An 18,163-nucleotide genomic window follows, 5' to 3' on the forward strand; every position below is an offset into this window, starting at 1 on the left:
GTGGAGGCTATGGGAAATCAAATTGCCATTAAAGAGTTTTTGTCATGAGAAATAACGTTATGTAGCTGACTGATATTAGCGATGTGCTAATGTCAGCAGTACATAACAATTTGCTTTATAACTCCCTGCCTGCCGCCGTTCTCTTAAAATAAAGATATGGTAATGAGCCGCTAGGTTTTATTAGGGTTTTGCTTCAGCACCTAGAGGCTCAGTCTACGCACCCTTTGGCATGCCCAGGTCCAGTTGATTGACTTTCAAGTTCTCCTCAGTGTCCCATAAATCCTGCGCTGTCTCGTTTAGTATTCGGCGCAGGCTCAGTGAGTGATGGACGCGCTCATGCTGCCGGCGCCAAAGGAGGGACCCCTTTAAGGTCCATTCACGTGGATCCGCAAAACACTGACATCAGCGATGTGCGTTCTGCATTTTGCGGACCGCACATCACCGGCATTCTCATAGAAAATGCCTTTTATTGTCCGCAATTGCGTACAAGAATAGGACATGTTCTATTTTTTGGGGGATTGGAATTGCAGACCTGGAAGTGCGGATCCACAATTCCGGATCCGGCCAGCAAGATGAAATAAATGGGTCTGCAATTCCGTTCTGCAAAATGCGGAACGAAATTGCGGACGTGTGAATGGACCCTAAAGGGGTTATCAAACATTAAATTTTAACAGACCCCATCAGAGTGGCTGTACCCGCAGTGGGGTTCATACTTACCTGGTCTCCACAACTGGGTTTTGGCTCCAATTGTATTGTTATATCGCACTTGGGGTCCTGTTCATTAAAATGTATCCAATTCCTTTGACAACCTAATATCTGCAGGTATCTCCCAGCTTGATTCCTATGTCTACTTAAGAACGTGCAAAGGGACATTTATGGAACTGTTGTAGCATAAAAAGTCACAAATGATGTTGCATGCCATATTTCTACTCTAATGTGCAAATTTTCACTTCTCCCACCACTTGTCAAAAGTGGTGAGAAAACTGTCTGTGCTTGGCAGTATAATTAAGATCTACTCAAGCTCATAGCCTATTCATCCAGAAGAGCATTTGTGAGGTTAGAGGAACTAGCCCGCAGTCTCCATTCAAGTTCATCCCAAAGGTGTTGGATGGGGTTGAGGTCAGGACTCTGGGCAGACCAGTCAAGTTCTTCCACACTAAACTCACCTCACCATGCCTTTATGGACTGTGCACTGGTAGTACAGTCTTGCTGGAACAGAAAAGGGCCTTCACTAAAAAAGTTCCCACAAAGTTGGAAGGGTACAGTCGTCGAAAATGTCTTAGCATGCCGAAGCATTAAAAGGGTTGGCTCATTTCATACATTGATGGCATATCACTAGAATATGCCATCAGTGTCAGATAGGTGCTGGTCCTCTGGGAACCCGATCCTATATCTAGAACAGGTAGTTATATAGCTGTGAATGGAGAGTGCACCACGCAAGAGTGGATGCCGCTGCTGGACTGCCAGACATGGCTAACGCAGTACTCTATTTTCGGAACTCCCATAGCAGCAGCTGCTCTCTTCATTTCAGGGCTGTATTGAGGAAATAGGCGTGAGTTTCAGATGTGGGACCCACACCAATTTGACAATGATGGCATATCCTAGTGATATGCCATCAATGTGTGTGATGAGCCAGCCCCTTTAATATCTGGAACTAAGGAACCTAAGCCAGTCCCTAAAAACAGCCCCATAGTATTATCTCTCCACCATACTTTAAAGTTGGCACAATGCAGTCAGACAGGTAGCATTCTCCTGGCATTCACCAAACCCATACTCATCCGTCAGCCAGGTGGAGATGCGTGATTCATCACTCCACAGAACATGTTTCCATTGGCATTGTGCTTTGCACTACTCCATCTGATGCTTGGTGAAGTTAGTCCTACACGCAGCTGTGTAAACCCATGCCATCAAGCTCCAGTGTTTAGGCTGATGTTAATGCCAGAAGAGCTTTATGCAGCAAGCCCCTGAGGAGTCTGTGCATAGGATGGGAGTAGTAGTGGCTCAGATGAGAGGACGTGTCAGTACTCCCTCACTCTTAGGGTCCATTCAGACGTCAGTATTTTTACCTTTCCAGATAAACGTTCCTGTTTTTTGCGGATCCGAAAATCTGGATGACATGAGGATGCTTTTAGCATGTCTTCCGCATTTTTGACGGATCCATTGACTAGAATGGCATGACGGAACACAAAATCGGACAAATAGTAGGACAGGGTATATTTTTTTCCTGGATCCGAATAAACGGAACCCACGGAACGGAACGGAATCACGGAATCGGAGAGCACCATGAGTGCTCTCCGATTATTTGCGGATTCCATTGAAAATGAATGGATCCGCATAACGTTCCGTTTTTAATCGGAACGGATGCGGAACACCAAAACGGACGTGTGAATGGACCCTTACTCCCTGTGGATCAGTGCAGTGGAAAGGTGATTTAAAGACTCAGACCAGAAGTAAAGGGATACGTCTCTCTTTACTCAGTTAGTCACTGACCTGCAGCAGAGTCTGTAAAGCTGTGGCTTTCCGGTCATAGTGCTGACTATATAAAACTGTAGCTTTTCAGGACAGCCGTCATAATTCTGTTAATCTCTCTGGAGTAGTGGTCTCACCGAAGAGCTGGATAGTGACTGGTCCCTAAGACCTTTTGGAGCAAGAGCAGTTGGACCTGACTCTGTACTCCACACTGTCCTAGCTAGAACTCCCCCCTCTGGGTAGGAAGTAGTACCCGCCCTTCCTACCAAGCGGTGAGGAACAGGGTTGTTAACCCAGTCCCTTCCAGCCATACCTTGTCATGCTGGTGTAAGGGCATAGCATAACATAACAGCTAAATAATAGCAGATACCCCACTTAGAGCTCTGCAGTTATTTAGTCAGCAGAGCGTTGATGCACCTCGGCACTCGGTGACTTTACGTGGTCTCCACTTCTTGGCTGAGTCGCTGTGGTTCCTAAAGTTTTCCACTTTGCCATAATACCACTTGTAGTTGATGGTGAAATATCTAGGAAGGAAGAAATTATACCAACTGACATCCAATTACAGGATGGAATTCACTGAGCTCTTTAGATTGACCCATTCCTTTAGAAATGTTTGTACAGGCAGACCGCATGGCAAGGGCTGGATTTTATATACCCTTGGCAATGGGACCGAATGAGACACCTGAATTTAAGAATTAGGAGGTGCGTCCCAGTACATTTGTCCATATAGTGTATCTACTCCATAGGATTTTAACCTGTAAAATCCATTCTACACTGGGAGAAAAGTGGTAGCTGGTGATCTCTTCTACTGAAATATACCATTCTCTCTTGCCCACTCTGAACATGCCTGTTTATTGGGGTGTATTGCTAACAGCTTCACACCATGTCAGGGACAGTGCTGTCATTTGAATATGTCACATTGCTTCATATCTACATCACCCCACTTTTTTCACTTTAACCTCTTCATGTTGTAACCAGTTTTAATTATTATTATTATTTTTTTTTACTTTCACTTTCTCCCTTTCAAAAACATGTTTTCTGTTCACATAGTGGTGAAGGATTTTTTTGTGGGACAAGATGTACTTTCTAATGGTATCATTTATTATTCCATACAATATAATGGGAAGCTGGGAACAAATAAGACACTATTTTCCATTTTTTCTTTTGAATTTTCTACTGCCTTCCCAAAACCATAACTTTTTTTTAGTTTTTGCCGTTCACATAGCCGTATGAGGGCTTTTGTTCTGTTGAACCATTTGCACTTTTTTAATGGCACCATTTAATATTGCATAAGATGTAGTGGAAAGTTTGCAAAAATAACCAAAAGGGGAGGAATGCAATTCCGCCAAGGTTTCATGGGCTTGATTTTTACAGCATGCCCTATGTGGTGCACCTGCTACCTTCATACTCTGGGTCAGTACGATTACAGTGATACAACATTTATGTAGTTTTTCTTGTGTTTTAATCCTTAAAAAAAAATAAAAACTTTGAAGATATATATTTTTTTTCTTCTTTGCATTGCCATATTCTGACCCCTGAAACTTTTTATAGCCGTTTCTATAGAGCTGTGCGAGGACTTTTTTGGGGCGTCTGTAGTTTTTATTAATGCAATTTTTTGGTGTGTATGACATTTTTGATCACCTTTTCCAAATTTTTTTTGCCGAGGTGAAGCAACAAAAAAATGGTGAATCAGCAATTTAGATTAATTTTTTTAAAATAATTACTTTGAAACCTTTTATTTAACATTTTTTAAGTCCCCCTAGGGGACTTAAACATGTGATCATCTGTGCAAAATAGCAGATATCTGGCAGCTATGGCACTTGCTCAGCTTCTGAACGAGTGCCATGTTAAAATACCCCACATGTACAGTGGAGGTTGGGAAGGTGTTAAAGGGATTCTGTCACCTCGTTTTACCCTCTAGAGCTGCGGACATGCACGGCTAGATCGCCGCTAGCATGTCCACAATATACCTGTCCCATAAAGCGGTCTCATTTTATTGTGTTAAAAAAATGATTTTATAGATATGTAAATGAGCCTGGTAAGGAGCCCAAGGGGCTGCACTAACCTCCTTGGAGCCCAGCCTCGCCCCCTGTGAAGGAGCCCAGCACAGTCTGCGTCCTACGAATCTCCTCCTTGCTCACAGTTAGATCGCCGTTAGATCGTGATGCGCGAGCTCGTGCATGCGCAGTGCCAGCATAGTGTTACTTCCCTGTGCTGGCATCAGCCTCAGGGAAGGAACTGCGCATTCGCAAGCTCGCACATCGTGAGATTACGGCGATCTAACTTTGTAAGCAAGGAGGAGATTCGGGCGCAGACGTTCGTGTGCAAGAGGCCTTACTCTCTGATGTGCCATTCCCAACAGGTAAGACCCATCTGGAGCCTCATTTCAAATTGTTAGTAATTCATTCAGGAATAGTAAAGGAATGGGACATCATAGAGTTGTAAGAACAGATGCTCCTCAATTGTTATCATATGGGGAATGCAAGAAGGTACTAAAAATACATATAAGGAGAGGTGACAGGTTCTCTTTAACCTATCTCTTGAATATAAAAATATGCTAAAAAGTGATTATGGTAAAGGGTTTTCCGACCGTTTAATACTGATGACCTATCATCTGGGTTGGTCATCATTATCTGACCAGTGGGGGTCCGACCCCCAGGATCCCCGCCGATCAGCTGTTTGAGAAGCCACCGGTGCTCCTGTGAGTGCCGTGGTCTTCTCACAGCTTTCCCTAGGCCAGTGACGTCGCCTTCATCCGTCACATGGCCTAGGAGCAGATCAGTGCCATAAAAGTGAATGGGGCTGAGTGTGATACCAAGCACAGCCGCCATACAATGTACAGCGCTGTGCTTGGTCGCAGCTTACGAAAGCACAGCGCTGTACATTATACAGGGGAGGATTGGCCATAGACCTTACAGGGAAATTTTTAGTTGGGCCGATGCCTAGAAGGGCCACCTTAAGCCCTCCTCACGGCCACCAGTCAGGTACATAATGATCTGATTCTCTCCTCGCCTGGCCAGCAGCCCTCCTGAATTCAACTGTATCAACGAACTCAGGACAACTATACAGTTCAATACTGTGGCCACGGGTGGTAGTATTTTGTGCTGCACTGTGGTATTTGGTATATTGCTCTGCCCCATGATGTTGCTGGCCCTTCTCCCTGCCTTCTTTCAGTATGGACCCGCATGCAACATGGGGTCACTTACAATTTTATTTATTTTTTTTTAATTTTTTTCAGGGCTACTTTTAGTTCCCAGTCCACCCCTGCCATTGTATAGCGGCTTTGCTTGGTATTTCACTCAGCCCCATTCCTTTGGGGAGGGGGGCTATGGGGCCACCATTCTCGTGATTAGTGTGGTTCCCAGTGATAGGAACCCCACCGATCTAATAGTTGTCCCCTATCCACAACTTAGTCTCACTGGAATACCCCTCTAACTTCCAGTCCTCCAGAACATGTGATAGACCAGCACCCACTTATGTTATGTTTTCTGACTTTACCTACAGGATTATTATAAAATTATAAAGAATCCAATGGATTTGAGTACAATAAGAAAGAGGCTGGAATATAATTATTACCCAAGGGCTCTGGACTGCACGCAGGATTTCAATGCCATGTTCACCAATTGCTACATTTACAATAAGGTAAATCTGTCATACGTAAGTCTTCGTTCACCTGTCGTAGACGTTTAGGCCGTTTGTGGGGGCAGAATGTGACAGATCCATGTGAAATGGCAATTGTATTTCAAATTCAGTTATGAAGTGAATATTCCATTGCAGCCTGGAGATGATATTGTCTTAATGGCTCAAGAACTGGAAAAAGTGTTTATGCAGAAAATTGCTGACATGCCCCATGAAGAGATTGAATTGTCTGTTGTCGGAAACAGAAGTGTTAAGAAGAAGATGCGCACATCATCTGAAGGAGGTAATCATCTGAAGTGACGCGGAAATCTGTCATTCAGAGCTTCTTCTTTTGTGTAACAGCAAGAGTAAAGATCTTTAAAGTGTAATTTCAGTTTATTTGTAATTTTGTGTAAGGAACCTGATATTAACCCCTTCTACCCCGGGCCAGTTTTCACCTTCCTGCCCAGGCCATTTTTTGCAAATCCGACATGTGTCACTTTGTGATAATCACTTCGGAACACTTTTACTTATCCAGGCCATTCTGAAACTGTTTTCTTGTGACACATTGTACTTCAATATAGTCAATGTAAACGCTAGTGTGAAAGTACCCTTAGTCCCAAATGTTTCATAAAAAGCCCCATAATTTGTTACCCATTTTCTCCTGAATATGGCAACATCCCATATGTGGTGGTAAACTGCTGGGTGGGCACATGGCAGGACTCAGAACGGAAGGGGAGCCATGTGGCTTTTGCAGCACAGATTTTGATGGATTGGTTTATGGGCACCATTGGTTTTTATTTTTTGAGTGATTGTCTTATGTGGGGGCTTATTTTTTTGCGGGATAAGGTGACCTTTTCATTGGTACCATTTTAAGGTACATAGGACTTTTTGATTGCTTGGTATTACACTTTTTGTGAGGCAAGGTGAAAAAAAAGGCTGTTTTGGCGTAGTTTAAATTTTTTATTTTTTTTACAGTATTCAACTGAGGGGGCATGTTATTTTTTTTATTTTTTTTAGAAAGCAGGTTGTTATGGATGGGACAATACCTAATATGTCTATTGTTTTTATTTTTGTTAAGTTTTACACAGTAAATGCATTTTTGAACAGAATGAAATCTTCTTTTTGTGTTGCCCTTTTCTGACTGCCCTATTTTTATTAAATTTTTCTGGCAATTGTCTTATGTAGGGTAAACATTTTTGTGGGCTGAGATGGCGGTTTGATTGGTACCATTTTGGGGTACATAAGACTTTCTCGTGCATGGCATTGGGGGACACAGCACCATGGGTATATGTCCAACTACCACTAGGAGGCGACACTAGACATAAAAAAGTGTTGGCTCCTCCCCGTTGGGCTATACCCTCTCCACAGGCACTAGACAGATCAGTCTTGTTCTAGTGTCCATAGAAGGCAGACCTGACCTGCTTTTTGTGCAGGTCATCCTGCTCCTTTTTTTTTTTTTCCAATCATTTTTTTCGTGTTCCACTTTAGTTGCCCCCCTGCGGGTGCGTACTCAGGTACCTGGCAGCCACCCAGTCCCCTAATCTGCTTCCGCAGTGGAATTCCGGCAGTCCCACGGTTCCCGTGTTGAGTCCGCCGAGGGGGTGGTTATTGCTGCGCCTGAAGACGTCTGAGGGTGAGTATGTTAGATTAGGGTCCCTCACGCGTTTCCCCCCCCCCCTCTCCTCCATTCCCGGGTACCTACACTGGTTGTTCAGTCTCTCAGCTGTATCCTGGCCCCAGAAGCCTCCTGGCCTTCTGTTTTTTCCTCTCTGGGGGTCGCTTCTTAACTTCTCTCCCCCCCTGGCCCCCATTCGTCGCGGCAGCTCTGGGGCACTTCCGCGATCACGGCCGTTTGTTCCCGGCCGCGCTCCACTAATTTAGGCCCCGGCTCCCCTAATACTAGGCCGCAACTCCCCGCCCACTTTCCGTTTTTCCCGGGCTTACTCAGTCTCCTCCCCTCTGTGGGGGGAGCCTGGGGGGCCCTCTCCTGCCTGCCAATCCAGCTCCAGGTTTCCTGCTCTCTCTCAGAGGGGCGTTTCTTCCTCTGGCTGTCGGCTCCTGCTCTCTGCCGGTCGCCATCTTCTGATCTCCTGCTTGGGGTGCGCTGCACAGCTCCTGGGGTCTGGTAGGCAGCCTCTGGCTGAATTGCTCTCCAGGTTCCTTTCCCCTCTCGATTCTGCTGCAGCACCTCTTGGGAACGTGGCATCCGGGGACAGATAGGACAGCCCTGCTGCTCTGAGGACCTCCCCTCCCAGCCTCCCTATCGGATCGCCACGTTTTTAACGTGCGCCCGTTGTCTACGGAGGTTTCCATGTGGTCGCCTTGTCCCCCTTGAATGGGCTCCCTCCGTGTTGAACCATGGGAACCTTGCCTGACTCGCCCAATCCCTGGTGGAGTTGCTGGAGCGCTACCTACAAATTGCAGTCTCCTCTCCCCCCCCCCCCCCCCTGTCCCAGGGTCCTCCCTGTGGATGAGCCACGTTCACGCTCGGATACAGGGTCCACGGACCAACCTCTGGTGGTCTCAACTAGCTTCCACCCCTCCTCGGGTCCCCCCAGGACAGGCCTGAGGCTGGTGACGAAGCCTTCTCTGTCAGTTGCCTCTGGGGACACCTCTGCACCGATTCCTCGGAACAGAGCATCAGGCGATCTTCCACCATGCAGAATCTCTGTGTGGTCAAGTCAAACATGCATGGTAATACGTACCCTACCCAGGTTTGGTGCCCCTCTAGTGGACTTTCGGATGTTGCTCTCCTGCCTGCACAGGTAATTAACGCACAGGTAAGGTAGCCGTCACAGCGCTTTGCAACTGAGACACCTACGCAGTGTCTCTGGTACGTTTGCCCTTGTAGGCTGTACACGACAGACCTTCCTGGTTCCCCTATCCAGGGGCTATGTTCTAGGCAAGCTGATAATTCAGGCAAACGCCTCTTGTAGGGTTGGTAACCCTTCTCGGCCTCTAAAGGTTCTTTTGTAGTGCCTGTACCAGAGAATAAAGGCTGGCTTTTATTGCCGTGACGATGACATTTGTCTGTTTCCAGCCGCCTTGTTACTTTATAGGTAAGTTCCTACACCTACTCCAGATGCTGTAGCCATTACTCCTGACTGGCTCTATGGCGTCTCCATGCGGCACTATTTCCCCCTACCGGGCAAGATATGGAGGCCGCCTTCAATTGCCGTAGCAATTGCGCCTGTCTGTTTCCAGCCACCTTGCTCCCTTCATGGGTAGAGTCCCTACACCATCTCCTGATGTTGTATCCAATATCCCTGGCGGGCTCTATTGTGTTCCGTGCGGCACTATCTCTCCTTTTCCGGCGAGATATAGAGGCCACTCTCAATTGCTGTAGCAATTGCCTCTGTTTGGTTCTAGTGGGCACCAGGCTGCCACCTTGTTCCCTTCATAGGTACCTTCACTATCTCCAGAGGCTGTTTCCATTGCTCCTGTCTGGCCTTATGGTGTACCTTGCGGCACTAATTCTCCCTTACTGGACGAGATATCGAGGCCACCTTATATTGCCGTGGCCACTGCACCCACCTCATCATAGTGGGCACAAAACAGCCATCTTACTCCCTTCTTAGGTAGAGTTCCTGCACAGTCTCCGATGCTGCAGCTGTTACACCTGTCTGGCTCTATGGTGTACTATGCGGCCCTGTTTCCCTCTTTTTAGGTGAAATATAGGGCCTCCGTCAGTTGCCATTGCACTTACTTAATTGTGGTGTGCACCTGTCGTTCTTTGTGGTACCGTGCAGCCCTATTTTCCCCTTCCCGAGCGGAATATAGGTACCATTGCTAACGTGGCAGCCGTTGCACTTCTCTGGATCTAGAGTGCACCATGCGGCCACATCGCTCTGATCTTAAATCTAGTACCTCTACCATCTCCAGATGCTGTACCCATTGCACCTCTGGTCGAATCTCTACACTACACAGCCGTATTTCTACCTTACAGGTTGAGGACCTGTTCCCTCCAAATGCGTTCGCATTCCCGGATGCTGTGGCTTTGTTCCACCCTCCTTAGAGTGCAACATGCAGCCACTTCACCTCGGTTTTAGGCATGTATTTTTAGTACCCACGTGCTGGGCCCTATGGTGCAATCTGGGGCCCATACAGTTTCTGTATTACTGGGTGCTTCCTTCCCCGGGCTCTAATCTGTGCTGCGGATGTTGGTTACTTCCCTTTTTGGTTCTTCCATACATCTGCCACTCCGTTACGGTCGGGCTCCTTGTACTTCTCAAGGCACTGTCCACAACGGCCATCCTGGTTCAGCATGTACATGGTAACCATATCTGGCAGGGGTGGGCCAGCCCAACCCCCACCTCCACCTTGTCGGTCTAGTGCTACTTCTGGTGTACCCAGTATATGGCTGATCTGGTGGGTGGTCCACATACAACCACGCTCCCTACACCATGGCCAGGTGTTGTGGGCTTTTGTGCTAGGGTTGCTATTGCCATCCCTATCAAATACTACTGTCTGCTGCACTCCGCGTTCCCCATATTATAAAGGAGTACCCGCATTGTTTTCTATTACAGGGCGGACCATTCCTGGTGAAGTACAGTGTCCTCCACTGGATCTTCTCCTTGTTGGGGTACGTAGCTTGGTGAGCACCGGCCGCTGCAGCAGTTTTTGGCAATCAGTGGATGTCCTCCGCCACACGGAATCCTTCTGGGGTCTGATTGCTCTGGCATTGGACAGGGTTCTGTTGTTCCTTCGGGGTCCGGGAGTTCCTTTATATTCTCTGCTTAGTTGTACTATTTAACAGAGGGCAGTCCCCTGGGACCTTGCTGTTGTCTGCGCCTGTCTGGTACTCTCTCCCCCTGGGAGTCTTCTGTATGTCGGTCGCAGATTGTTTCTACATTTCGTGTAGTAACTCCCGCTTTTTTTCTAGCGACTTCGCCATTCCTTATGCATATGGGTGTCTGTTGTTTTAGTGGTACAACCCAAGCCGCTGTACTTGCCCTCCCCAGGACAATGTATGCAGATTGCTGGCCAATATTCTTAGAATGGCTAGTTGTCCATGGCCAATTCTTTCCCATATGGTGGTTCTTTTAATTTTTTCTTGGATATTCTGGTTTTCGTTGCCCTCTGGTGGTTCAGTTCCTGGTTCCTTGTGAGCCCATAGCGGGTACTCCTTTCTGGATTCGTTGGCCCCGTTCATTTGACCACACAGATTCTGTATGATAATCGTTGTTTGGGAGGGGCCTGGTTGATTGTTCCCCTTGTGGGTTCCAATAGCCTTGTGGACCTCTTGGGATTTGTGTTTGTCTTCCCATCCTCCCACGTCAAGTACCTGGTGTTGAGTCGTTTAGTGCCGCGGTTTGCATTTCCACCTTATGGTCTCCTCCGGGAGGGACTTACTCCTACTTGTAGAACCTTTCTCCTTAGACTGTTGGGAGTACTCTCCTTCTCCTTCCATGTCCCTCAGTCCAGTGTGTCCCTGCTGAGCTTTCCTGGGCCTGCATCTCCCTGATACTTCATTTGGCCGGAGTTTCTCCGGTCTTGCGCTTCTCAGCGATATTTTGTTTTCAGAGGCTCGCTCCTCGTCTCCTAGTTTTGGGATGCAGGGCTTATCTTATCTTTTCCTTTTTTCCGGCCCTCCCTTCCAAGGGTTGGCGATTTCCCTTAGCGCCTTTGGAGTTTTCTCCTTTCAATAGGACGCTTAACCTCATCACCTGCTTCGCAGTGGGGGAGACCTGCTCCCTTCATATGTGAGCCTTGCTATGGCTTCCCTCACTTCAGTGTCCCCCTGCTGAGATTTCCTGGGCCTGCACCTGGTCCCCTTTTTTCCCTGACACTTCGTTTGGCCAGAGTTCTCCGGTCTTGCGCTTCTCAGCGATATTTTGTGTTCAGAGGCTCGTTCCTCATCTCTTGGTTTGGGGATGCAGGTCTTATTTTCTCTTTTGCTCTCAATAGGGCACTTAACTTCTTAACCTGCTTTGCGGTGAGGGGAGTCCTGCTTCCTTCACAGTGAGCCTTGCTATGGCTTCCCTCACTCGTTTGGCCTTCAGTGATTCCATGTTCCCTTGCTCCCCTGGCCCGTCAGGGGTTGGCCTCGGGGTGTTTGTGCTTTCGCCTGAGACAATTAGAATATTAGGTAGCTCCAATCGCGATGCTGTCCTACTTTCTCTCCAGCCTTCAACTGAGCTTGGTGTTCCTCTTTCCTTCTTCTTGCAGGGTCGTTCTCCCAGGCATTTGGGCAGTCGTCACTGTGGCTTCCTTGGGGTTTCTCTCTTGTTATGAGGCTTCCTGCCTATTTCGTGCTTTTCTCTTGTTGGGTCACATGGTTCTCCCGCACCTGTATGCCCAACTGGTGGCATGGCTGTTCTTTTCCCACCCTCGGGGACTGCTTTGGGACGTCCCATGGTGCTGTGTCCCCCAATGCCATGCACGAGAAAATTGGATTTTTTGTACTCACCGTAAAATCCTTTTCTCGTAGTAGCCATTGGGGGACACAGATCCCACCCTATGTTTTTTACTTCCGCTTCTCCGGGCTGGTCTCTTGATCTTTCCCGGTACGGGAGTTGTTGGTTCCTTGCCTTCTTCTCTCTCCTACTGCTTTTGGTACAAACTGATCTATCTAGTGCCTGTGGAGAGGGTATAGCCCAACGGGGAGGAGCCAACACTTTTTTTTTTTTTTTTGTCTAGTGTCGCCTCCTAGTGGTAGTTGGACATATACCCATAGTGCTGTGTCCCCCAATGCCTACTACGAGAAAAGAATTTTACGGCGAGTACAAAAAAATCTAATTTTTTGATCGCTTGGTGTTACACTTTGGCAAGGTGACCAAAAATGGCTGTTTTGGCTTTTTACTTTTTACAGCATTCACCTGAAGGGGCATCTCATGTGATTTATTTTTTTTTGATTTTTTTTTTTAAATATAGAGCAGGTTGTTACAAACGTGACAATATCTATGTCCCCAAATTTTATATATTTTTTTCAGTTTTACACAGTAAATGCATTTTTTAACAGAATTAAATTAGGGGTGGGCGGTATAGGCGATATGCGATATAAATTTGTGCCACGATATGGATTTTGTGCATATCGCCGGACTGCGATATGACCACGGAGCGGCAGTTCTGATCGGAGTCCCAGCAGTGTAATGCTGGGGCTTCGATCGGTTACCATGGCAGCCAGGACGCTACTGAAGTCCTGGCTGCCATGGTATGTTAGTTAGCAGCATTATACTCAAGTGCGCCGTGGTCGCCGGGCACTCCTTCTGTCTGTGCGGCGCATTGCTAATGCTTATAGCTCACGTGCACCGTGGCTGCCGGGCGCTCCTTCTCATAGGTCTGTGCGGCGCATTGCTAATGCTATAAGCATTAGCAATGCGCCGCACAGACAGAAGAAGGAGCGCCCGGCGGCCACGGCGCACGTGAGTATAATGCTGCTCACTGACATACCATGGCAGCCAGGACTTCAGTAGCGTCCTGGCTGCCATGGTAACCGATCGAAGCCCCAGCATTACACTACTGGGACTCCGATCGGAACTGCTGCTGCCACCAATGATGTGGGGGGGAATAGGGCTCCTGCCACCAGGGGGAGGGGGACCCTGTGGCCACTGCCACCAATGATTAATGCTGGGGAGGGAGGGGGGGTGGGTTTGAGTTACCAGAGGGGGCTAATAAGAGGGAGAGGCTGGGGGGCACATGAGAGGGCTGGCTGCCATGGTCAGCTCCCTGCTGTTGTGTGCACAGGGCAGCAGGGAGAGTGTAAAGTCCTATTCACCCTAATAGAGCTCTATTAGGGTGAACATGACAACGGTTCTAGCCCTTAAGGGGGCTAATAGTTATTAAATAAAAAGTAAAAAAAATAATAAAAAAGTTTAAACCCCCCCAATATAGAAAACAATATATCGCGATATATATCGCATATATGCTTAAAATTATATCGCAATATAGATTTTAGGCCATATCGCCCACCCCTAAATTAAATCTTGTTTTTGTGTTGTCATTTTCTTAGAGCCATATTTATTCATTTATTTTTGGGCAATTGTCGTAGGTAGGGTCTAATTTTTTGCGGAATGAGATGAGTACCATTTTGGGCTTAATACGCCTTTTTGATCGCATGGTATTACACTTTTTGCGAGGGAAGGTGGCAAAAAATGGCTGTTTTGGCACTGTTTTATTTATTTTACTGCATTCACCTGAGAGTGGATCATGTGATATTTTCATAGAGCCGGTAGATACGGACTCGGCAATACCTAATATGTACACTTCTTCTCTTTTTTTTTTTTTCCTATTAAAAAAAATAAATAATTATTACTTAATTATGGGAAAAAAAAGCGCTTTTTTTTAATTTATTTTTTACTTTTACCTTTTTTTTCCCATAACTTTCGGGGGTCTGATCCCCTGTACAATGCATTACAATACTTCTGTATTGTAATGCATTGGCTGTAAGTATATTACACACTGTAATACACTTACAGCCTTCCTGCCTGTGAGATCCAGGGGGCTGGGTTTCAGTCTTACATGGAAGGCATCGGGCTGCCTTTCCTGCCATCGGGTCCCTGTCACAACAGTGCGGGGACACACCCCTCACATGCCGTGGTCAGTGCTGGCTGCAGCATAGTAAGGGTTAATGTGCCGGCATCTGTGTTTTCACCGATGCCGGCGCATACAGCTTGGGTCCGGCTAAAGGGGACAGCCGATCCCCAGCAGCTGATCGGGCGAGCGTCGCTCCTGCACCTGCCCGATCAGCGCGCCGTAGTACTACAGTGCTGGTCGGGAAGTCACTTCCCACAGCGCCATACTATTACAGCGCTGGTCGGGAAGGGGTTAAAGAGGACCTTTCACTACAGAATGCAATGCAGTCTGAAATCACCATGTTATAGAGCAGGAGAAGCTGAGTGGATTAGTATATATAAAAGAGTCAGTAAAATTTGTAATTTATACATTTATATCTTAGCTGTTCACGGGAAGTGTAAAATGCAATCGGTACAGGAGGGAGGAGGATTGTGTGCATAAGAGAGCCGTCAGTCACTGTTATCACCTCCTCCCTGTACCAATAGCTGCTCACAGGAGATGTAAACAAAGATATAAATGTTCCAAATGTTTTTTATTTTCTGAAGCACCGTGTACAATTACATTTAGTCACATTTTGATAGCAAATGTATTCATTTACATAAGTCTTTAAGATCTTCATTTCCTCTGCAAAGATATAAATGTATAAATGATAGGTTTTACTGAATCTTTTCCCATAAAACGATGTATGAATCTGCTCTATAACATGCTGCCTGCAGATCACATTGCATTTTGTGATGACAGGTCCTTTGTAACCATTTTTGTAATATACTGTTAGGAAAAGGTACTTATTTTTGCTAGAATACAGCATGTTAAGGGTCTCCTTAGCAAGCCTCTGTGTGCTGCTATGTCGGGTCTGTCTTCAGCATCTACGTAACACTGGAGACAGCTGTGTTGCTCATACAGAGGCAGACTTCCCAGCCTGCCTCTTATCTTACTAACCCACGCCCTGCCTTTCTACATGTGCTGTAATGATCCTTGCCTGTGTCCCAGCCCATCTGGCTTGCTGAGGGCTGTGAACATTGAGGGCTCTGCTCCATGTGCTTCTCTGCTAGTTACCAAGTACAAGGAAGAGGGATGAGAATGGGACTGCCAGCAATTAGCACTGACCACGTACTGCGTTTTTGTATTCCTTCTACAAGCGCTAATCGCTGGCAGTCCCATTCTTTTCTCTTCTTTGCCTCAGTAACTGATAAGGGTAGACAATACAGAAAAAGGAGCAGAGCCGCCAGAGATCAGCGCTGACAGCAAGTCAGATATGCAGATAGAGATCTTTAGGGCACATCTAGCGATGCGGGGCTGGGGTAGTGAGCTAAGAGGCAGGCTGAGAAGCCTCTAAGTTCCAAGCCATCTTTATCTTTTCCAGTAGATGCTGAATATGGACTTTCCTCAGCAACACTCAGTATTGCTAAGGAGATGCTATGGAGGCATACAGGTTCCGAATGGTATCCTGCTGCACATTCGCACACAGACGTTACAGTTGGGCCTGTAGATCCTGCACACTCGTAGGTTGCCTAAGCTGGTGTCCCAGCTAGTCCTATAAATGCTTGATTGGTGATAAATCTGGTGACCATACAGGCCAAAGAAGTGTTATAATCTGCCGAAGACATTCCTGGGCAACCCTTGCTGCGTGTGGGTGAGCGTTATCCTGCAAAAAAGATTCCAGTTGGAAGCCCTGCCGTGAGAGGCAAGACACGTGACCGCGGGATCTCTTACACATATTGCGGAGCTGTTAGTGTCCCTCATTTCACTACTAGAGGTGACCGACTGCCGTATGTGATGGCTTCCAGATCACCAGCAGTTGAGGCAGTGTGTCCCTCCACAGCAAAGGCAGGATTGACGTGCTCACCAAGAAGCCTCTATACTCAAACCCGACAGTGATCAGATCCCAGACAGAACCTGGATTTGTTGCTGAAGATGATACAGTTCCAGTCAGTATCAGTCCAGGCTTCTTATTTACTATTCTACTGCAAACAAATGTGATGATGGTTGGTGGTAGGACATGTAATTGATACCGTGACACCAAATGTCTTTCTGCTAAGCTCCTGACAATAATCTGGGCAGACACAAGGGTGTGTAATGAAGCTGCTACCTATGTCTGGATGGTGGACCACAAAACTGTGGAGCTTGCTGGTGCTTGTCAAATGATCCTCCATACTGGTGGGCTGTCAGAAGCCTGTTTACTGTGTGATCATACAAACACCACCTAACCGTCAGAATCTCCTAGATGGTGAGAAATTTGTTGAAATGACTATCCTGCTTCTCTCAGTCCATTAATGCGATGTAGTGTCCTGACCATGAATTCTTACTATAAGGTTACCTTCCCCAAAGTAGCCTCTGAGAGTATTTTTGTAAAGCAGCGGGGGAAGCAATTTTATGCCCACTTGTGGCAAGAGCCAGTATCTAATCAGACCACAACTGTAATCATTTACAGATCTGCCTGAGACATGACTGCATGCCGAGTTTTTCAGCAATCCAACACTTCTATCTGTGTGCATTATTTTATTTTTTGTCAATGAGTATATATGTCTACTTTCACACTGGCGTTTTGGCTTTCTGTTTGTGAGATCCGTTCAGGGCTCTCAGAAGCGGTCCAAAACGGATCCGTTTGCATTCTAATGCAATTCAATGGGGACGGATCCGTTTTCACTGACACAATAGAAAACTGATCCGTCCCCATGGACTTTCAATGGTGTTCAAGGTGGACCGTCTTGGCTATGTTATAGATAATACAAACGGATCCGTTCTGAAAGGATGCTGACGGCTGTATTATCTGACGGATCAGCGCCAAACGCGAGTGTGAAAGTAGCCTAACCATCTCATCTGAGAATGGGAGTCCTGAGTCACCCGAGTGAATGGAGTAGGTTAAATATCACTTTATATAAATCCAAAATTGTACACGGTGACAATTTCAATACATTTTTTTTTAAGTTAAATATTCCTTTATTTTTTTTTCCAGAGTCAAAGGATGATATGGAGCAAACATCTATTCCAAAGAAAAAAGCGCCTTCTCAAAAAATGCACAGGAATCCATTTCCACGGCCAGTTATTGCAATGATGCCACAGAGAACCACCCTTGTTCCATTATCTATCATTCGGACTACACCCAAGACTGCACCCACCAGCCCTCCATCCAAAGTAGGCTGTGGCTTGGGCTCCTGTTTGCTTAATTTAATAAATTTTGAGTCATTTGTGTTGCATTTCCACAGACATTGTACAAACCGGATTCCCAAAAAGTTGGGACACTATACAAATCGTGAATAAATACTGAATGCAATGATGTGGAGGTGCCAACTTCTAATATTTTATTCAGAATAGAACATAAATCACGGAACAAAAGTTTAAACTGAGAAAATGTACCATTTTAAGGGAAAAATATGTTAAATCAGAATTTCATGGTGTCAACAAATCCCCCAAAAGTTGGGACAAGGCCATTTTCACCACTGTGTGGCATCTCCCCTTCTTCTTACAACACTCAACAGACATCTGGGGACCGAGGAGACCAGTTTCTCAAGTTTAGAAATAGGAATGCTCTCCCATTCTTGTCTAATACAGGCCTCTA

At 46.4% G+C, this 18,163-nt stretch overlaps 1 protein-coding gene across 1 annotated transcript in view; it reads left to right on the forward strand.

Moving 5' to 3' along the window:
* The window catches only part of BRDT (bromodomain testis associated), a 63,528-nt gene that overhangs the window by 14,859 nt on the left and 30,506 nt on the right, over nucleotides 1-18,163 (forward strand). The window contains exons 3-5 of the mRNA XM_044301702.1: nucleotides 5,974-6,111; nucleotides 6,247-6,391; nucleotides 17,561-17,739. Of these exons, the coding sequence (XP_044157637.1) occupies nucleotides 5,974-6,111; nucleotides 6,247-6,391; nucleotides 17,561-17,739 (462 nt within the window). The remainder of the gene's footprint in view (nucleotides 1-5,973; nucleotides 6,112-6,246; nucleotides 6,392-17,560; nucleotides 17,740-18,163) is intronic.

Source organism: Bufo gargarizans, chromosome 7 (assembly GCF_014858855.1).
Source record: "Bufo gargarizans isolate SCDJY-AF-19 chromosome 7, ASM1485885v1, whole genome shotgun sequence".
Lineage (NCBI taxonomy): Eukaryota > Metazoa > Chordata > Amphibia > Anura > Bufonidae > Bufo > Bufo gargarizans.